Source organism: Callorhinchus milii, unplaced genomic scaffold, assembly GCF_018977255.1.
Source record: "Callorhinchus milii isolate IMCB2004 unplaced genomic scaffold, IMCB_Cmil_1.0 Scaffold2, whole genome shotgun sequence".
NCBI lineage: Eukaryota > Metazoa > Chordata > Chondrichthyes > Chimaeriformes > Callorhinchidae > Callorhinchus > Callorhinchus milii.
The window spans coordinates 55847529-55870573 of NW_024704743.1; the positions used below are offsets into that span (position 1 = coordinate 55847529).

Below are 23045 nucleotides of genomic sequence, written 5' to 3' on the forward strand. Positions count from 1 at the left end.
TCAGTGAAACCCACTGAGCACAAACTTCACAGAAACCAAGGCTACCAATAATCATCTCTGGCAAGAAGACCTATATTGAGACTGTCACTCAACTCACTCTGAGTGTTCAAATCTATTCACTCCCTGGCATCTCCCTACCTCTCCGACCTCCTCTCTCCCCAATCCACTACCCGGCACCTCCGCTCGATTGGCACTGGCCTCCTGCTCGTCCCTTGGACCCTCCGTCCCACCATCGGAGGTCGTGCTTTCAGCCACTATGCCCCAAAACTCTGGAAAACTCTCCCTCAGTCCCACCACCTTGCCCCCTCCCCTCTTTCAAGTCCAGCCTGAAAAGTTTCCTCTTCGACCGTGCTTACGGCCACCTCCCCACTCCGCTGAGCTCGGAATCAGGCTCTGCCACTGTTAAGCACTCTGAGACGCTACCCTGTGTGGAAGGCACTATATAAGTGCAAGTTTTGTTGAGTGTTGTGTCAGTCTTTGAGGATCAGTTCATCAACTTTGCAGATTCTCTTCATTAACAACTGTGAGACCTATCTTTAAGTTCAGTTTCTCCGTTTTTCACGCAATTTACCCAGTGTCTTACAGTACTCACATCAACACATAAGTATCCATACATTTTATTCATGCAATGGAGAAGAGCAATTGGCAAAATCCCTTGAGCTGTGAGAAATTGAATTACTGCCCTCTGCTTAACACATGTATAAATGCTAGGCATCATTTTAAACGGCTGTCATGTACCTCCATCTAGTTAGAAGTAAACAAAACTTTCACAGTAGAAATGGGATATATAAAAGTATCTTGTGCATGTGTTTCATTACTGTCCAACTTACTATTCTTCACAAAATAAATAGGAGGCATTACTTTTGTGGTGTCCCTCATACATCCTCAGCTGCTGATCCTGTAGAATTTGCTCCTTTGACATTAAACAGTTAATTCCACCTCACTGGCAAAAACATGCAAATAACATTACTTGAAAGTTGAAAATTGTAATTTTCCGCCAGAGTTTCCCTGATCTCCAGCCAAGATCCATAGAGGTAAGAGAGACAAAAACAATATTATATTTATATGGCAAGTATTCGAAGAGCAGGAATGTAAAAGTGAATATTTAATATCATATAATTTACAATATTTAACTGAAAAGAGCAAAGAACTGAGATTAGAGTGCTCACACTTCATTGATTCCAAAAATATTGGGGCTATTCTGTTCCATGTAACTAAGGTGCGCTGCGTCATTTTGCTCCATTTGTTAAGTTTAGTGAATTCCACTGGTGGGTGAATCAGTGACTAGAGGGCATCAATTTAAGAGAGTTAGAAAATTAGTTGATTATGGGACATTTTTCTCATGCAGAGAAATTAGGATATGGAATGCCTGCCGCGAGCTGTGGCTGAGCAGAATCCATATGAGCTTTCAAAAGGGAACTTGGTGGCTACCTTAAAGGAGAAAACTATAGGGATATGAAGAAAAGGCAGGCAACTGAGACTGAATAGATTGCTCTTTAAAATACCCAGGGCAGACATGGCTTGAATTATATGGTATGAGTTGCAGCATCTATTAGGCAAACTGTAATGTTTCTTTTTGTTCAACTGAAAAGGATTAAAGGGGACAAAAGCAGTGGTCTTTATCATTACATATACAAACACATCATTATGTTATTGCAAACACAGGTACTGAGTCTGCTACCTATACTCAGATTATCCATTCAACATTACCTGGTAAGGGTGTCTCAGGAACATCCTGATGAAATAGATCTGCATCTTATAGACTAGAGGGTGAGTTGAGTTTGCTTTGTCTCATGGGAGGCTAAATTAGTTCAGCCTTCTCAGGGTTAGGGAGGAGAAAACCATCGTAGATTCTTGCTCTTGGTCTCTTTGTTGAACCCTCCTACTGGTTGTCTGTCAATTGGGTGGGGAGATGTCAGGCGTGGTTGTGACATCCTCTACAATTGTATGGCCTGCCAACACTCACTGACAATGCTCGCACATAAACAATGGACACTTGTGCAGAATCCTGGAGGGCAACCGGCACTTGTGGAACCAGAGGAAGGCAGGAGAAGGAGCACGAAGTGGGTGGTGGTGAGAAGAAAATTAGAAAAATAACTGGATACATTAACTTTCAAAACTTCAATTAGTGTCATAAAGCAATAGAAGCCAGTAGTTAAACACACAATGAAGCCAATATTTCTTTTTCCTTTTGAGCCTTAGAGAAAGGGCAATTTGCCTTGGGACAATAGTACATTTTAAAGTCAGAGAAAGTGAGAACATTCATCATGGTGTCCTGCATGCTGCACAATGCAGTATAATTATTACAAAGTGTGCCTACTACAACAACAACATTACATTGTAAAGCGCCTTTCATGTCTGAACGATGTCCCAAGGCACTGAACAGTCAGGGATCAGGAGAAAAATAATACTAGAATATCATTGGCAATCGATAGGAAAGTACACTAATTGTCTGCCTTGTTGAGATAGGTTTCATGCAGTGAGATTGATTGGGGAACCTCATTGATCAAGACATGAGATACATTCTTGTCAATGAGACTTCCATCCTGATCACTGTTTATAACTGTCCCTTGCCTCATTATGTTGCTTAAACCAAACATTATGTACTAATCTAACAATGTGAATATCAACAAAATCCTGTAGCTGTCACTGTCACCGAAGAGTATTACAAGATGACTTTAAGCTACACTCTATCCCATACCCATAAGGCAAGTCAACATCTAATTATTTAATATAAATTGATATTTTGTATCAATGAGAGCAGCGACATCACTACAATTGATGCAAATCAAATCATTTGCCCAAACAATATGTTTGTACGTCATATTTGTGTTTTTGGCAATTATTCCACTTAGGTCTTGACCTTCGCACAAATGGTTACATGTTTATTAGCTCTAATTTGTAATTTTTTTCTAACATTATATTAGTCAACTGATAAGACCTCTGTCCTGGAAGTTGATTGTGTTGGACTACAATCTTTTACAGTCATTTGTTCACCCACCTACTCATTACAAGTGCATATTGTAATGAATAGATGGGAATATGGCCTATAATATCTCCAAACGAAATGTGAGTCTCTCAATTTCTTCTTTCTGCACAAGACGTTCCATATTATTTGCATCAGACGAGAGCTCTTGAAATGGAAATGTTTAAGGATGTGGGGTACTGGTGCTGCAACCTCTGTGACATCCTTCCTAAAATTTTGTCCCTAGTAGCTGAGGCCTAACCAGTGTTTTATAAAGGTTCATCATTACCTCCTTATTTTGAATTCTATGCCCCTATTTATAAAGCCAAGGATCCCGTATGCTTTTTTAACAGCTTTAACTTCTACTTGTCCTGCCACCTTGAAATATTTGCTTATGTGAATCCTCAGGTTTCTCTGCACCTGCATCCCCTTTAAGATTGTTCCATCTAGCTTATATTGCCTCTCCTCATTCTTCCTCCCAAAATGCTTTACTTGTTGTGGGACTAAATGTGCTCATTGTAACATGCAACTAAATCAATTTTATTGGAGTATCATTTCCAGTTATCTACTTGCTCCATTATCAGTGCACCTTGGCTTGAACAGAGAAGTTTAGTGTGTGTAAGTATTGAAAAGGGCAATGGCTTCAGATGACTCAGCAATCTCTGGCGAGAGGAAGTTAACCATTTAATATAGTAACACAACAATTTCGGGAAGAAATATACCTATCCGACACAACAAGATTTATTCAATTTATCTATCTCTATATCTTTAACTTTGAATGTTTACTCTGTTACTAGCGACATCTGATTATATTCATACACCCAAGTTCAAGACACATGAATAATATTTATTGATTTTTGGGGGGTTAGTCAGATGTCTGACACATGTGAAAATCCATCACCATACTTCAGACTATCCAAACCAAATGGAGATTTTCATGTATCCCACCTACACATGGAAATCCCAGAGATAGATTGTTAGAACGGAATGTGTACTCTCTCCCTGGAGGAATGCATTCTGCTTACCTAATTCCAGAAAGTATTAGGTGAAGGTTGGCAATAACTAAAGCTTGGGGACCTCAGAGTGTCCGTTGCAATACAGCTGGAGTCTAACCTGCTAAAACTGAATCTTGCCATTGATAGCGCTGTCTGGCAAGCGTTCCCACTGCTTGTCCAGCGAGAACCATGCTAACCATCGGGGCTTTGGCTTGCAGGGTTAACAGGAGCTGAGTGCGAGCATTCCCTCTCCCCATTGACTGGTCTGTTCTTCTAGATGATCCATGCTGGCTGTGCCGTCATCAGTCATGCTCTGGAGTACTATGGACTCAGAGGATCTCCAAGATTATTGTGAGATGAAAGTGAATCCGAATTCTATTGTGCTGTCATTGTATACCATCTAGGATACAGATGCTGACCGCATCCCAAATCGAACATACTAGATGACTCTCACCTCCAGAAGTTTTCGGTAACTGCCCAGACTTGATTTATTTTATATCCCCAGAAGGATGCACTCTACCTACCATACAACTGTGCAAAAAACTCTCCTGTGTTATTCTCTGATTACAAGTTGCACTAAATTATTCCATTTCACAATGTTTTTTACTGCTGAAATGAGGAAATATTCAATAAGAAATGTAATATTTCCACAGAGGATGAAGAAGTTTAATTTGTTAATTATGAAATGATAACTCCGTGTTCCTTAGTTGCCAGTCTCAAATATCTCTCAGTTTTTGCAGAGAGATGGCGACCTTCCAGAATAAATACTGATCTGTAAAAGCTAAACTGCGTGTGAAAATCTGACCAACAAAGTCTCAATATCCCAAGCAATGCAGGGGAGAGAGGGGAAGGGAAGGGAGGGGGAGACACATTATCCATAAGAATACAGTATTTTGTAATCAGTTAATAAAGGCAGGTAAACAAATGTTCATGCTCTGATATCAGATATTTATTTTGGAATACATTTCTAATATGTGTCGATTGATTTTGTGGGAGGTCAGCCAGGTGTCTGATACATGCGGAAACCCATCACCACTCTGAAGAGTAGCCAAAACAATCTGAGAATTCCATGCATCCTGTTGCTATAGGTATACATGGAAATTCAAGGGATATTTTTTGGAATGGAACGCGCCCTCTCTTTCTGGAGGGATCTATCCTGCTTACCTAATTTCAAATAATAGATGCTGGTTGGTAAGAGGGAAGGCTTGGGGACCCCAGAGTGTATGTTGGGGTACTGTTGGAGTCTATCTAGTTAAAACTAAGCTTTGCATTCTTTGCAACTTCATAGGGTGTAATTTGCACATAGATGTCAAGCCTCGTACCATTGCTAGCACTCTCGCCAGAGTCAGAAAGTTGTAGTTTGAAACCCCACATTGGAACTTAGTGGGGTTTCAAACTACAACATAGTCTAGGTGGTAACTCTAATGCAGTGCTGGGAATGCTACATTGTCAGATCCTCGGGATAAGATGTTAAACCGAGGTCCTGTCTACGTCTTCAGGTGGACATTAAAGATCCCATGGCACTGTTCGAAAGGAGAAGGGAGGTTCATGGTCAACAATCCCCTTGATAAAAATGATCATTCGCTTCATAGCTGATGGTATGATATTCCTGTGTGCAAAGTGCCACTTTCACCTAAAAATGCTCAATGTACACTTTTCAGTAAATCCTGTGAAGCACTTTGAGATGTTTCAACAACATTATAAGCAAGGATTATATTATTAATAAAAATATAATAATCTTAATGTAGTGTTCCAATGATAACAATTCAATTTTAAACATAAAGGAAATATTCTGAAGTGAAATATCATTTTTAGTGTTGCATGAAAAATCACTCTTAAGCATCTATTTGGCTCAAAGTCAATTGTATCAAGGATCGTAAGGAGTCAGTAGGATTGATTAGAATGCTAGTTAAATCTCAGTGCTTCATTCCATCAGTTGAATGTGTTGCTGACAAGTTTGTGTAAAAGTTATAGTTAACAACAACTGAAATGAGAGCGCTGCTAAACTAGTTGGTTTCTAAGGTTAGCTTGACTCTAATACTTCTGCAACTTCAAAACTTGTTTACTTTTTGTAATCTGTAAACAGTGTTACAAATATGATGTATGTGCTCAGAATTATAAATGGTTTTGATGAAATACTGAGGGAGAAATTATTTCCAATGGTCGGTGAGGCAGCATTTTGAACTTGTAAAAGGTAAATGTTAAAGGGCTTAGTGGAAGAGCAAGGAGTCAGAACTCCACTGAATAGATAATAATCTTTGTATTTGATATAACATTTTATCCTGTTATCTAAACATCTCAAAGAACTTCACAGAAATTACTGTAAAGTGTAGTGACTGTGTGTTTGCAAGCAAACATAGTAGCCAATTAGCAAACAGCAATGTTCCACAAGGAGCCATGAAATGAATGCCCGTTTGTTAAATCTTGGATTTGTTGGCTCGGACACCGATATAAATGCCCTTCTCTTTCAGAAAGTCCATGGGATTGTTCATATCCATCTGAACAGGCAAATCTCAGTTTCAATTCTCATCTGAAGGACCATCTCTGATGATGCAGCATTCTATGACGAAAAATTGGAATGGTCCTTATTTAATGGCAACACAAACTATCCATCCATTGAGTGGCAGCACATCCAATGTCTGTTATTTATTTTAGTCTGAGGCAGGCGATTTCTATTTTGTAAATATTAGGCTTTAGATTAGGCAGTAAGGTTTTTCTATTGTTGATATTAATTTTCCAGTATTGGTCAGGAGGGCTGAAATCCACTCTTTCCCTGGTCAAAAATTAACCTTTCATCAATCAAGTGAGCCTAGGACTTTGAACAGATCAATAGAAAAATTGTTGCACATTTCAGTCATCTCAGCATATCCAAACTAAAATATATCTGAATTCACTGTGGATCCTAAAATGTGCCACATAAAAATCAACAGGCTCAGCTTTAATAAAGAACTGCAACATTGGGATCTAAATGCATCCATTATCAGTTACAGATATTCTCGCTGGATGATTACTTTGAGGTGTCACTAAACTGAAACTGTCAGCGCAAACTGAGGACAGAACATGACCTCAAATGACTGAGCACTTGACTCTGAACCAAGAAAGCTGCTCATCACTCAGAGTAGTTTGGTCTTGGTTGAGTATGTTTCAGGAATTACTGGCCCGGCTCCTAAAGTGGAGTGGCAAGCAAACCATGATGTATTTCTGTCTCAGGGTGTGCGTGGGAACTGAGAAAGTCACAATATTTTACTTATTTTGTTTCAGCTGCACCTGCTTATGGACAATTGCAAAATCTTTCTCCCAGGTAAGAGAAGGGTCCTCGCCAATTACCCTATTGGTAAGGAATCAATTCATACACCAAGTCTTTATTTTGCCTCAGCCTGAACAAGGAAATGGGGTTCCTGCCTTGCTTCTGGTCAAAATGTTGAATAGGCTCGAACACCACAATGGGGGAGGGGGTTGTTATAAGTGATATTGATTGAGGAGCAGTGACTTAGATGGCCTTGGGAAGGCCTTCAAAGGATGAAAAGATGTATACATTGAGAATAAATACATTCCTCATAAAAGCACTAACATATGCTTCACCTTCTGCAAAAGTGCTGTGCGACATCTCCTGCAGAGAAAATTATATACATCACACTGAGTCGTGATATTTGGGTTACGAGGCTGATCTCAAGTCAGAGCTGAGGTCTTGTGAGTTAGCATAACATACATGCATTTTCCTGCAAAAAACACAGTTTGCACTTTCTCTGACAGTGAGGCAACTGCCATGCTATAGTTTTCATGAGGAGTATGTTTTACACTCCAGTGCCTAAAATTACCCCTGTTGAAGAAGAAAGATTGGTTAGTCAATTAAATTATGAGCTGCTTTTAAAGAAACACTTCTGGATTGCATGCCTTGTGTCGATTTACTATTTGTAACAAACAGCCCCAAAATGTATTGGCTGTGTAGTCAAAAGGGATTTGTTACACAATTATTGACATAATTTGATTGTGGAATAGGTCAAGAAACAGATCATGATGTTCCAGTCAAGGAAACTTTCAAGGTTACTGATATTTCCTGCAGCAATTTGTTTTCAATCCAGTCAAAGGGACAAAGCTTTCAAGATCAGACCTGTTTTTGTCCCTCTTTTGTGATAGTAGTAAAAATTTATTGTGGTGCAATTGCTAGAACTCCCTATCTCTACATTGCCCCCTTCTTACCATCTTGAGATCACACCTAAAGACTTTTCTCTTTAACCGTCTACGGTTACCTCCCCTTTCTCTGTGGCTCGGTATCTAAATACGTCATTGTTAAGTGCTCCGAGATGCTACGTTGCTGAAGGGAACTTATAATAATAATAATAACCCTTGCATTTGATATAGCGCTTTTCCCATCTTCTAGAAATCTCAAAGCGCTTCACAGAATATACTGTAAAATGAATTGGCTGTATATTTGTGGGCGAAACGCGGCAGCCAATTGCGCACAGCAGTGTCTCACAAACAGTCGTGGATTGAAGTGACCAATTTATTATTGTTTTGTTTTCTTGAGGGATTATTATCTTTAAGATCATTAACCTGTTCAAAGACCTAAGCAACTCTAAGAACAATAAACATCTTCCGCACTGTCATTGTCCTTTCGTAGCAGTCTACAGTTAACTAATCTTTTACTTCTTTTTGAAATCTTATAAATGTAAAGTTATGATGTATTGTAAATAGACATTGCTCTTTCATACTTTACGTGTTGACTTTTGAAAAATTAGAATAATGCTGTCCATTGAATACAGCATTTTCCTACAATTCTTTCCTGCAAACTAATTACAATCAATGGACAAGAAATTCCACCTAGTTGTACATTTACTCTACAAACAGAACATTTCAGAGCATCCAGAATTTGGCAAATTGTTGAATTCAGTTTTAGCTTTGAAGTTGTTTTTCTGTAGTTCTTAAAATAACTTGCAGAAAATCAATTTCAAACTACTTAACAGTTTGCCAAATTCTGGGCACTCTGAAACGCTACATAAATGGATTAACTTTAGACCAGATTGACTTTCTACCACAGTTATGGTAAAATAACAGGTTTGACACAACTTAAAGACATAAACAGACAATCAGTGTCGAATAAGAATCTCAACATATTAAAAGAAACAGCTAACTGCACTTCGAATATTTCAATTGTAGAAGATAGACCTATAGATTTGCAGACTGAGATGACTATGAATATTGAGGTGTGTTAAAAGTAATCACAGAACAATGTTTAAATTATGGTTAAAGAGTGTGTACATTCTGGGTACAACACTGTTTCAGCAAAAAACAAAAGTAATTCTCTAAACATCAGTAAATTTACAAGCCTTGGAGAGTGAAAACAGTGTATTCTCTGGCGGTCTGTAAATTTACAGACTACAATGAGGTGAGTTTATAATTTTCCATTAAATTTATGGATCAGTGGAAAGTAAGATGTTCTCGCCCGCCAAAATCCATAAATTTATTGACCTTCAGAATATCACCCCTCAGATCTGGCAAATCACTTCAGGAAAAACTGTTTCAAGGTCATAATCTGATGTGGCATTTCTCATCCAAAGATTGCTCGTCTGTTATTTTGAATAAGTTTTGTAGTTGGAAATAAAGTTGTTTTTAATATGAAGCAGTTTTAAATATGAAGACACTTCAACCTTTCAGATTCAAGAAAAGGTAAAAAAATGAATTGCAGTTAAGAGGCTGAATTAAATAGGAAATGTCTCGCATTACTTTATTTGCCCCTTTAGCTAGAGATAATTATTTCAAACTCTCTTGGGAATACATTACACAAATTTACTTGCCCACAGTTACAACCATGCTTATTAGTCTATGCAGTGAATGAACTCTGAATTCATTTTGTAAATTCAAAATGATCTGAGCTGGACTGATTTTGATTAATTTACATTATCCACTTTGGACATTCTTGATTTGAACATGCCTTTAAAATAATTACCTAATACATTTACAATAGGATAAACTTATTTTCTTCATTATAACTTGTTTTGTCTGTCAAAGTTTTCTCGTTGACTTATTTTATGCTTAGTTATAGTTGTAAAGGAGCAATTGACATCTGGCTGACTCATGACGTACATTGTGTGGAATAAAACCCCTGATAAATTCCTTTGCTGAGAGCAGAATTGAACTTGGATTTGGGGAGTACTGTGTGTTAAGTTGGGCATTGATTTAATTAGGGCACACTCCATGTGTATTGTTGGGCCCTGAGTTGCTTAGGGTACACCCAGCATGTGTCCTTTGGTACTGAGTTGAGTTGGGTAAACTCAACATGTGTTATTTTGGATTGGGTAATTTACCAGGATCAATGTTTCTAGATGGTCAGATTGCTCATCCTTAGTACATTTTTCGTTCATCCAATACCTTTGCCTTAAAGACAATACAGCTATATATCAAATGGGACAACTTAGGGTGCTGGGTGATATGGTAAATTTGCACATTGACCTTTCATCGCTGGGACTTTGACTTCAGTTCACTGCACACTACTGAGAAAGCTTATGTAAAATGAGATTGGGTGGTGTATATCTAGCTGATAGTGGGCCTGTAAAGTTTAAATTTTACAAAATGCTACATAAATGCAAGTTGTTTTGTTGTTGTCACCACGCTATGAATTGACCATAAATGAACACAAATTACTCATCTTACTGAGACTGGCCTCTGTGCAGGGAAAGGAGACATTATACAGTATTGTACTTGTCCAAAAAGGATTGCTCCTTCAAGTTCAATAGTGTGCAGATGAGTCACTTTACTCTGTATCTGAGTGCAATGTGCCTCACCTGGGAGTGCTTGAGATGGCACCGGGGTGCTGAAAGTGAAAAATGGCTCCTTACTCAGCTCTAAGAAAACGTGTACCACAAAAAAATATGGAACATACTATTTGACATTTAGAAGAGGAACTAGAAACTGAACAGTGCCTTGTGCCAAGGCAGTCTTATTTTTTTCCAAGTGCTACAAACTTAACAACTATCTTACTGTTTTATTTGGGGGTCGATGAGCCAATTGATAATAAATAATTCTTGCAATTGATATAGCACCTTATCCCACTGTCAAAATGTCTTGAAGTGCTTCACAGAATTTACTATCAAGTGTATACTTGACAGCCTGGCAATCAACAATGTTAAGGAGAGTTCTTAATTTCATGCTGCAAACATTTCATAACAACATTATTGCAAATCTTCTATTTTAAATATGTTCAAGATTACTACAAGGTTATATCTATATTTCATGTAATTAATGTTATTATAACTGATATATACTTTGGATTTTAAAATGTGTTCAGTTGCCACGAAAAACAAGAGGAGCCTACATATATTTTCTTGGAATTCATAATGACAGTTCCATATTGTGCCTGAAAATTTCCTAGTCTTCAAACTAGTTAATGATGACAAATAACTCAGTTGTGTACTTAATAACGTCAAATCTACCTAAGTCACGTTCTGTGCTGCTTGTACAAATCCCTTCAATAAAAAACATCTCTTAATTCCACATCAATCATCTTGCAAAAATAGATTGAGCAGTCATAACAAGTGTGTGCCATTCAAGTACTAAAGAATGATGCAATAATTGAAAATAAACTTACATAATAACTACACTGAGAGTGTCATTTGTGTAACTGATTGCTTCTGTCAACCACTGAGAAGCATGCTGGTGTAGGTTATTATGTCCTCGTTAGAGTCTCATAGGGAACTATTTTTCATCCTAAAGCACTACCATTGATATTTATTCTGGTTGAATAGCCTGCCAAACTGAGGCTAGGTCTGTTTTCCCCTGTCTAGAATCAAGCTGAAATCCACCCTAATCTCTTTGTTTCAACGTTTGTCTTCCAAGCAAGTGTCATGGTTACTACCTCCGTTGTCTTCTTTCAACAGGCACAAAAAAGCAAATCGTAACAATTGTTGTAACAATGCACTTTCCAAATCTTTATTTCCTAATTATATGAGTCCGTGAAATTTACTTAAAAGCAATAAAAATTAAATTGAGATTCATTCGACTTTGTGAGATTGATTAGTGGAACAAAACACTGTAGAATATGATGATAGGTTGATCCTCTCTGCTAATCAGAGGCTCTACTACTACTATTACTACTAATAATAATCCTTGCATTTGATATAGCGCTTTTCACGTCGGGAGGACGTCCCAAAGCGCTTCACAGAACACACTGTAAAGTGAATTGACTGTATATTTGTGGGCGAACGCGGCAGGCAATTGCGCACAGCAATGTCCCACAAACAGTCATGGATTGAAAATGACCAATTTATTATTGTTTTTGGTTTTGGAGGGATTATTATTAGGCGTGAGGAGTAAGGAAACTTGCCCAAGGTTTCGCCCTGTGCCTGAAATTGAACTGAGGTCTCTCGCTTGCAAAGCGAGTGCTCTAACCACTGAGCTACAGGACTCCACTAATAATAATCTAGCCTTAGCCTGTAAGACCATAATGCCTTAAAATTAAAAATTAAACAGAATCTTGTGAAAGTGTTTTATTCTGTCTTAATTTGGAAGCCTATTTCTTTTTAACAGCTGATCAAATCAGCTTCCAAATTAAGACTAAATATGAGAATTTTCCACAATTCTTAAATTGTAAGTTAGCATAGGTTTAAGACAATTCCGCCAAGGCATAGTCTGGAAAGCTTTTTTTGTCTTAAAATTCAAAGTTCATCCAGAATCGTGGAAAATCTTATACTTAGTTTTAACTTAGAGCTTTTAGAGAACTGTGGGAAAACTGGCTTCCAAATTAAGACTGAATCTAAGAATTTTTCATAATTTGGCACAATCTTAATATTTTATTAAATTCAGCGTATCCAATTATTCTGCTCATTGTCACATGCCTCTATGTTCCTGCTCTGGCCTCCTCTTGTTGGGATGTAGTACTCTGGAGTTCCATGTCTAAGTGTTCATGTGTGAACCTTGGCAGTGAATGTCAACAGGTTGCTCAAATGCAGAGTGTGTCACAGCCAAAGCTGACCTATCCCCACCATCCAGTGCAAGAACCATCCAGTGCAGTTATTTACCTCTCCCTAACCCTGAGAAGTCCCTACCAAGGCCAGTGTAACTCTGCTGTGCATCCCCACTGGGGCCCGAGCAATAAGTACAGATGAGGATTCAAACCACTGAGCTCCATAATGTGGTCAATCCACTATGCCATCAGGACGATGGTGGTGTTATTTTCAATGGCAACATCTAGATCTGAAGCAACTTCAAGATTGGCACTTTATTTAGCTTTATAAAGCAGCAATGCTACTAACTAACAAACTAATGGACAATCTGCTGTCTCATGATAATAATAGTATTAATAATAATCATTGCATTTGATATAGCGCCTTATCATGTCTTTGAGACCTCTCAAAGCACTTCACAAAATATATTGTAAAGTGAATTGACTGTAAATGTTGTGGGTGAAATGCGGCAGCCAATTGTGCACAGCAGTGTCCCACAAACAGACGTGGTTTGAGCGATCAATTTGATTTTTTTTNAAGGAATTATTACCCCCGGAAAAGCGATCCGCCGATCGACTAACAACCGGGTTCCTACTTACTGGTAGGTAAATAGAGGCATGTGGAGTAAGGAAACTTGCCTAACGTTTTGCCCTGCCGGGAATTGAACCCAGGTCTCTCGCTCGTGAGGCGAATGCTCTAAACACTAAACAGGACTTCACTCCACTACAGGACTCATGTTGCAGTTAGTTGTTAACTTCTTCACAATGCCTTAATTTCTTGACTTGGACTCCACTATCCAACACAGGGTCTCCCCAGTGTCATAGCTTCAGTTCTGATGAAGGGTTACAGCCAAAACTTTAACCTATTTTTCTTTTGCAGGTGCTGATTGACCAATCGTGAATTGCCAGCATTTTCTGTTTTTGTTCGAGGTTTCGAACATCTGCAGTTTTTCGGTTTTATTTCTACCACAGAAAATAATTAATGTTCCACTTTTTTTTGAAAGAAAAGGTCAGAGATTGTGATCCTGTGAAATCACAGATGTGTTAGTTTAACATCTATAGTAGGAAAAAGACATTGGAGTCTGCTATAAAGGAAGTAATTCAAGCACATCGAACAAAGGCAAAGTGGATGATTCCAAGTCACTATGGATTTCTGAATGGCAAAACATATCCAGCAAATGGACTGCAATTCTTTATGACAGAACTGAACAGGTCAATGAACAAATAGGTGAATTTTATATATCGGGATTAATGGTGTGATCATGTTAATGTTGAAGCACTTTTCAATGTCCTACAGATGTGAAAGGTTCTATTTAAATGCAAATTTTATCAAAATATTTGTTTTTCTCTCATCTAAATCAATCTCTGCTCCCTTCCTCTCTTGAAGTTTTCAATTCCTTTTTACATCTGCTGGGAGATATGGTTATATAGCTTCACACATGCTGGGTGCCTCCACTAAAGTGACTTTCATTTGTGAACCTTGACAGTGAGTGCTTTCAGACTATTCATCTATGAGGGAAACCAGAGCCCAGTCTGCTCCTCTTGTCACCTGGCATCCACATACATGCCCCTCTAGCTGGAGTCACTGGATAGTAGTGGATCAAGAGTGGGTTGTTCTCCCTTCTATCACCTGAAGCCAAAGGGAGGCTATTATTGCTGGCCCAGCTGAGATCAAAACTCAGCATAGAGCCCTGGCTGGACCAATACTTTCCTGGTCTGTGTGATTCAGTTACTCACTGGATAAACTATCTGAGCAATTGAGGGTGAGCTTATAATATTCATAAATGATCCCGATTGAAGTGTCGAAAGCAGAAGATTTGAAATTCCAACTCGTCTTAATCTATGAGAGCATTTTGAATGAGAATTTAAGATTTCACGTAATTGTGAAAAATTCTTGAATTCAGTCTTGATTCAAAAGAGGCTTCTGAATTAAGACGGAATATAAGAATCTTCCTCAATTCTGTGCAATCTTGAAGTGTAAGATATAATAGTCTTACATGGCTAAAACAAAGTGGAATTTTTGGTTCTGGAATGCCTACACATTGCGAATGGATTTTGGTCTCTGCCAGATAGCACTGACAAGAAATTAAATTCACAGGCTTGATTTTTGGACACAGGTTTCATTTCAGGTTTTGTGAAGCTGTTAATACACACTGGAGCTACACTCACATAACTTATGCTGTGATGTGAAACTCTCAATGAGATCAGTGCTTCGTAATCCCTCCGGGTATCCATTATTCTCTGCGTAATGTTATTTTTACTCCAGTCATCCTGCCGTGGTAACCATTTCGCTGGTAGACAGACTGTGCAGATGACAGCTCTAGGCTGCACACATCTGTACCCTGACCCTGTTTCCTAGCCAATGGTGCTACAATGAGAAAATATAACCTCACCAGGAATAAGAGTACGTTTCAAAATGCAATTTAAAATTTAAATTAAAATGAACGCATGCATTTCTGCTAAAATATTCTGTTCCCGACATTCCAGTGTTTGCTAATTTTAATGAAAATATAGCTGTGCATATAAAAGGGGGCAGAATCTCAGGATATCCTGCCAATACTGAATTGTGTTCAACATTCCTACCCATTAGAAACTGGAGTTACCATCTTTCATGGTAACGGAGAAAAAAGTTTCTTGAGCTTGTTAATAGCTCATTGAAGAGACACAGATGAGAGGCCACAACACATTTAATAATAGCATCTAATATGGTGATAAAAAATTAATGAATTTTGCCCCAAAATACAGTCAATCCACTTTACAATAGATCTTGTGAAGTGCTTTGAGATGTCTCGAGAAAGTGATAAGGTGCTAAATCAAATGTAAGGATTATTATTATTGTGCTTCTTTCATTTGATTTTCTCCATTTTATAATGAAAAGCTTTATTTTGAAGCATGAGAAGATTAAATAAAGTATGGGTTTATTAATGTTTTTTTACAATAAAACAGAAGCAGAGAGCAACTATTTGAAAGCCTTTCCTATTGTGTTTATTCATATCTAATTTGCCTAAACTGACATTTATTTTGCCAGTCCTGAACTCCTGCATGTGACATATCACTGATACCAATGCAGCTCCAAGATAGTAGCAAAGTTTACTCTGGTTCATGCATTCCTTGTTTTTGTTACTCAGGAATGAACTCTGTCCAGCTTATCTCATTGCTTGTTCTCATTTGTTTGGTCAGCTGAGCGTGTGACGCATGCGGAAAATAGCTTATTCTCATGGGTTGCCTTGCCCGTGCCTGTCAGTGCAGAATTTGAATTTGATCTCAGCCGAAGATCTGTCACCCACCAGAGAAAGCAAATCATTTGTTAATGTGAAGCTCAGACCCGAGGGTTTAATTTAAGATTTTCCTTGTGATCATGGTCTTGTATTTGGACTCCAATTTGTCCCTTTCACAGGGATTTCGGCTCATGTTTTACGCCTTGACCCCAAATGAAACTATGTTCAAAGAGATCGAGGAAGTGCCTGACTACGTAGATCAGGTGAGGAGATGATAGTAAATGCTGTCAACATATCTTTCTTTTAAAGGCCTGTTGGTCTATCAAGTTGTAGAATAGAAACACTTCTGTGACAGTAGTTTATACACAGAGCTTCTGGGGTGAAACATTTGTTGCTGAATATAAAATACGTTACCAAATAAGTTATTAAATATGAAATATGTTACTGAAAATTTACGATAATACTAAATATGAAAATGGCTGTTACCTGGGGTGAGAGTTTTGTGTAGAACAACAAATTATGTCACTAGATGATTATAACATTGCTGGCGTTAACTCTTTCAGTATCACATCTTTATAATTTGGACCTATCCAACTCTAGGCATTGGGGACGCAAGGCTGCGTCTGAATTGAGCTGAGGGAGCAGGAGCTGAGGGCATTTGTGAGCAGGAAATGGGAATGGGAAATCCTAACCAGACTGAACCAACATAAAAAGATTTTGACATTTATCTGGTCTACCTGCAGAAAGCACTCACTGTGTCACCCACTTCATAGAGGATACACTTCCACAGTGTGATATCCCCTTGAATTTCCACTCTGTCCAAGGCCTTATAAAAATCATAGTTATTAATGAATAATGTGCGAAATACAGGTTACTTGATGATAGAGTTGGAGGGGGTTCCATGGGAGGGTAGATACAGTGATGATCTATTCACCAAATTAACTACCCGAGTAACCAGGTATCTCAGCACGACTGAGGAGTGGTACCTGAGGAGGATCTATAAAGGAGATTGTAATAAAACTGTGCCAGTCACCATAAGGTGACATGTAAGTAGTTACATTCTAACATTAGGATCACTCGCAATAAATGTAAATCACTGCCCTCAACATTTATAGTACAGCAAGGGTTCAGGAATTTGAGCTGTATAACAATGATCCATTCAATGTTTAAGAAAATCATATTGAAATGAAGGCACAGATGGTTTTAGATGATTTCCTGGGAAAGAAGAGTCTCCAGTATAATGCATTGTATCTTTTCAGGTCAGGAAGTGTTTCTCAGTAGTGCTGTGTCTGCCTAGATTTATAATAGAGGAAGTACTTCTCTTTCCTTTCCATTTAATTATTTTAACCTCTGTGCCCCTCTATTTCAAAACTAACCAAAGAACGCAACTCAGCGCAGGAGTATTGTCTGGTACAGTACTGAATAGAGCAATACGCATACAAGGTGGAAGCTCCTCATGAGCTTGTGCCAACTGAGGCTTAGAGTGGCTTAGCTATCTAGGAGGGCAAAACACCAGGGCAGAGGTAAAAAAAAAGAGGTATTATTCTTAAATATTTCCCCTTGAATTTCCACTCTATCTGCAAGGCCTAGTTGTTTGTGGTAATTATTCTTTTCAGATTCTAGTCTATCATCACACAATTGTACTGAAAATACAGTACAAAAATGTCATCTCTGCTATTATAACTTAAATACTATGGATAAAGATTTAAGGCAAAGAAACTATTCTAATTATTAAACTTCACAGCCTTACTGCAGTTCATTAACTGGCAACAAAATGTTGTGATATCAATAATTAATTTAGTAAGTGCTGGATTGATAATGTTCCTGGTTATCTTTTGCAGGCTACTCCCTATTTTGTTGGATTAATGATCATAGAGCTAGTGGTCACCTGGCTTAAAGAGGGTCAAGGAGCCTATCGAGTGAACGATGCACTAACTTCCATCAGTGCAGGTGTCCTTTCTCGGCTTCCATAGTAAGTGCTGCAATATGTCCTTTCACAGCTCTCTGAGGAATACATTACAGATAATGCAAACAGCTTCCAAATGTTTTGCCAATGAAGGTTGATTTAAACCCGCTGGGATATGAAACTAAGATTTCCCATTGTAACAAAATAAGGTGTGGAATTGGGGGGGTTGGTGGGGGGTGGGAGGGGCATGAATAGGAGGAGAAAGCAGGAGAATTCAAGAAAATCAGCATTCTGAAATAATCCTGCATCCTTATATCTGATATAATCCTTTTCACGTCACAAGGACGTCTCAAAGCGCTTCACAGGATTTACTATAAAGTGTAGTGACTGTGTAAAGTGGCTGCTGTGTTCGCCTTCATATACACAGTCATAACACTTGAGAGTAAATCTTGTGAAGCAGTTTGAGATGACTTGACAACGGGATAGAGTTCTATATCAAATGAAAGGATACGTGTACAATATTATAATTAGGTAATTAGAATGAATTATTATAATAATGTAGTTGTCCTAAATGATTTGTATTGGCAGATTAGTGATGGGAAATACTACATACCCAGGAATTAACCTCCTTTTTTGTCAGCTGGGTGTCTGACACATGTAGAAACCCATTACCAAGCTTAAGAGTATCCAACCTAGACGGAGCGTTCCATGTATCCAAATTACACATGGAAATTCCCTATGTCTATGCACACTCTCCCCAGAGGGATGCTTCCTGCTTACCTAATTACAGAAAGTATTAGGTGCAGGTTGGTAAGAGCCAAGGGTTGGGGTCCCCAGAGTGTGAGTTGGGGTACTGCTGGAATTTAACCAGCAAAAACTGCACAGCTTGCTGTTGAAAGCACTGTTTGGCAAGTTTCCTGCTGCTTGCCCACTTTACAAGTTAGGGCGTTGCTCTGCAGGTTTAGCCGGAACTGAGTGTGCAACCCCACCACTGTGCAGCGCTTCGAGCCACAATCCTGCATGAAATGCATTATATAGATGCAAGTTGTTGTTACTGAATGGAAGCAACCCTGCCCCGGTGACTGGTCTTCCTTTCCAAGTTCTGCCAATGAGGCAGACTGACTTGGCTGGCATCAGAAATATCCTGCGGCATTGCTGATGACAGCTCTGGCTCAGGAACCAGACTTTCAAGAATGCCACAGAGGGTTGGCTTTATTCTGACATTCTGTAGCAAAGCAGTATGTCACGTTGGAGTCAATTCAATCATTAGCTTCCATTTATTTCAAAATTCCTTTAAGGATATTTACTTTATCTCTCCCCAATAAGTCACTGCCACCTATCAAGCGCAGGTTTGAGTCCTCACTAAGTGGATGGCATGGTACCAGGAACTCTTGGTGGGCATCACAGCTCAGGGGAGATGAGTGAGAGCATTGCCACCGTCCTCCAACCCACAACATGAACACACATGCCTACCCAGTGAGCAATCTGTCCATCAGTTGTAGATATGGAGCTTGAACAGCAGCTGCTTACTTCTCTGCACACCAATTAAGATGGATTCCATGCCCTTGAATGTTTTTATCCTGGATACATTCTCATATACAGCATCTGGAGAATGGTTGGAAAACAGAAGCAACAAAAAGCCCTGGCAAGAGACAGCCTGAAAAGTATTTTCCAAATTTATAGCCTGAATGTACACTTTACGCTTGGAGTTCAAGTTACCTTCAATTATAGCTCTCAGATTTTGATTCTGTGAGTAAAAATTTATGGGGGAACAAAATGTCCTTCTTAGAAATGAGAACGGAAGAAAATTCCAGTAATAAATTGCAGTGTAAATGATTTTAAAAATCTAAGGCCTATTCACAAGATACAATTTCCACTAGAAAATAAAAAGAATATAATTTCAATACTGGGGTGAAAATGCGACATGCAAATTTCATTGTGATAATTAGCACATCAAATTCTTCATCAAATGTTGCATTTTTTGCTCCCACCATTTCTTTCTAATGTATTAATTGTTTGTTTGGAACTTTGATCTACTATTACGTTGGATCCTCTGCTACAGATCATGTGTTTGTAACTTAATCTACGATGTCTTTTCGTTTTGAACATGAATTTAGTCTCATCACTAATACACAGTGGGTGGAACAAACTACACTCAGAACTACTAAAGAATAGGCTAACTCGCTAATTTTAATTTAACCATAAAACCTAATTTATACATACAATTTTTTCAACCCCAAGTGCTAATACGTGTCTTTCTCAATTTAGCAATACAGTGTACTCTGTTGCAAACAATAAATAACAAAGTGAAAAACTAAGACAGTTTATACCAGATTTGTGGGGAGAAATTGTTTGTGTTTAAAATTTACTCTCTTGATGTAGCAGTTTACAGCATTCAGAATTTGACAAATTGTTGAATTAGGTTTTAAATTTGAAGTTGTTTGTCTATAGTTCTATATAGAAAACTAGTTCAAAATTAAGACTCAAATTACAGATGTTGTGCTGCACTGGATGCCGATTGAATTAAGTTGCTATTTTGTTTTTTAGCTGCATTCAAACACCAAACTATAAGATCAGGAGCAGCAACAGAATGGAGATTTTTTCCGGTCCAATCATTTTGCCAAGGTTGAATCTGTGGAGACACACCTGGCAAAATGACAGGCAGATCCGCAGTAAATCTGTTGATGGTTGACCACCCTGACTGATTCGACAATGAGACTTCAATGTGTAAACATGTCCTCACAACCCTGTGAGCCCAAGTCTTAACAAGTAGAGGAGTCCCAAGTGGACAAATACTGGGTTTGTTACATTGTTAAGCAGTAATACAACTGAAAGATTAGAAAAGGATTACTTTGAAGGAAATGGAAGCTGGTGACTTTAACCGTTTATGAGACTTGTTTAGTCTGTCGAAATACACATTTTACTTGGATAATATAAGTTTGAAAAAAATCCAATTGTTCCTCATAGCCAACATGTGTTTCATTATTTGAACACATTCAGTTAAGAAACCCCTCCCCTCCCCAAAGAAAGCGCTGAGGATTGTTTTTGATTAACTTTCTCTTCGATATGCCAACTACATAGTTTTTGTTGGATTAAATTTGTTTAAAGAGAAGATGCCTCTGATATCCAGCATTTATTGCTAAATGTGTTACATGTGCCTAGTCTTTCTTTAAGTAATTCAGTATTTTAGAAATCTTTATTGGCCTCACTGCCTATTGGAAAGTGTATTTTGTTTTCCTTCTGCCTTTTGTCCTTTCTTTGTTCGCATTCTTTTTGGTCAGCCGGGTGTCTGACACATGTGGAACCCCCTAACCATACTTAAGATGGATTTCCATATGTGTCAGAAACCAGGTTGACAAAAAAACATGTTAGTGTGGTTACTGTAGTTGGATGTATTAGAAACAGCAGAACTGTGACAGGTTATCTAACAAAATATAACTGATAAATAAATTGGGGTCAAAATGTGATATTTGTAAATATGACTAATAATCATAAGAGGTGTTAGCCTGGCTCAGTTGGTAGAACTCTTGCCTCTAAAATGGAAGGTTTTGGGTTTAACCCCATATTTGGACTTTGACCTCACATTGTGTAGACTGCCACTCCAATGCAGAGCTGGGGGTGTGCTGAATGATTGTAGGTGTCGTCCTTCGATGAAACATTAAACCAAGGTTCTGGAAGTCTGTTCAGATGGATGTTGAATAACCGATGCCACTATTTGAAAAGGGAAGAGAATTTGTCCTAGTGGTCTGGCTCACAATCCCCCAGATAAAATTAGTCATTTACTTCATAGCTGTTTATGGGGCATTGTTGCATGTAAATTGCTTGCCAAGTCCACTTATGAAAGACACAATCAAGATTCTTCACGGAAAATGCTGCAAGCACTTTGAGATGTCCTTCTGACATGAAAGGTGTTATATCAAATGCAAATAGTATTCATTATATTAATGGCAACATTTGTTTTGTGAAACTCACGGCAAGATTTGCAAACTGCAAATCCTAAACTGGTGAAGTTTGATAAAATTCTGCCAAGCAGAAGACAGGATCTGGGTGTTTTTCTCTCCAATCATTCTGCTGACTTTGATGGCTTGGGATTGAGGATTTGAATTGCGGTTTGCGAATCCTGCCACCTGATATTCCAAACTGGAAGTTGCAATTAGTAGCTTGAATCTGGTTTGCGAATCTGGTTTTGACCCCAACATAGCAGATGTGAGAGTTTCTTTCACTTATGGTACAGGTGGGGCCGCTGGGGAGTCCTGTTGAGGTTTTGCTGTTGTGTTCAGTGAAAACACATGAGGAGTGGGTTGAAAAAAATCAAACTTTTCTGAGTCTGGAAATACATTTAATAGATCTAACGCATCAATAACAATGCCGGATGTGGAGATGGGGATCCTCTTGGCTGATATTGTGGAACATATTCAGAGTTAAGTACTTTACAAAGTGCTCACACCACAAATACCGTTTCCTCTGTATCATAAAAACATTGACTGCAAGGGGATCACTTTCTCACTTACCTCAGCAAACTCTGACTTTTTTTCCCTGGAAGTAAAATCCTGGGCAAGTAGGTAGACATGAATGTAGAAGGCTTTAAAAATTATATTTCTTAATTTTAAAAAAGTGTGATTCTCTATAATGTTTATAACTTGCAGTCGTATAGTGTCTTTTATGCAGTAAAAACATTTTGATGTGCTTCACAGGGATTGAGTGGGAAGTCAACAAGATGGAAGGTGTAGTGGGGGGAAGCTGTAGGTGTAGGACAGATGTGATCAAACATGCAATCAAAAAGTAGGTTTTAGAAGGTTTTGAATGCAGAGGAAGGGGGTGAGATGGAGGGATTTAGGGTGATTCTTCCAGACAGTGGGGGAAAAGTGGCTGAAAGCTCATGCACTAATGGTGAGCAGATAGGACTGGTTGATATGAAGCAAATCTATGTTATCATAATGGCAATGGTATAGGGGGAGCAGGACCACATGCGATCATAGAGATGTAGAGCAAGACGTGAAGTAAATCCACTGAGTAATAGGAA

The 23045-nt window shown here is 38.4% G+C and overlaps 1 protein-coding gene across 2 annotated transcripts in view; it reads left to right on the forward strand.

Moving 5' to 3' along the window:
• The first annotated feature begins 16116 nt into the window (after window positions 1–16116).
• Window positions 16117–23045, forward strand: part of agmo (alkylglycerol monooxygenase) — a 152377-nt gene continuing 145448 nt past the window's right edge. The window contains exons 1-2 of one of the 2 annotated variants that reach the window (XM_007899710.2): window positions 16117–16379; window positions 17958–18088. In XM_007899710.2, coding sequence (XP_007897901.1) covers window positions 16257–16379; window positions 17958–18088 — 254 coding nt within the window. In that variant the 5' untranslated portion in view covers window positions 16117–16256. 2 annotated transcript variants of the gene reach the window in all.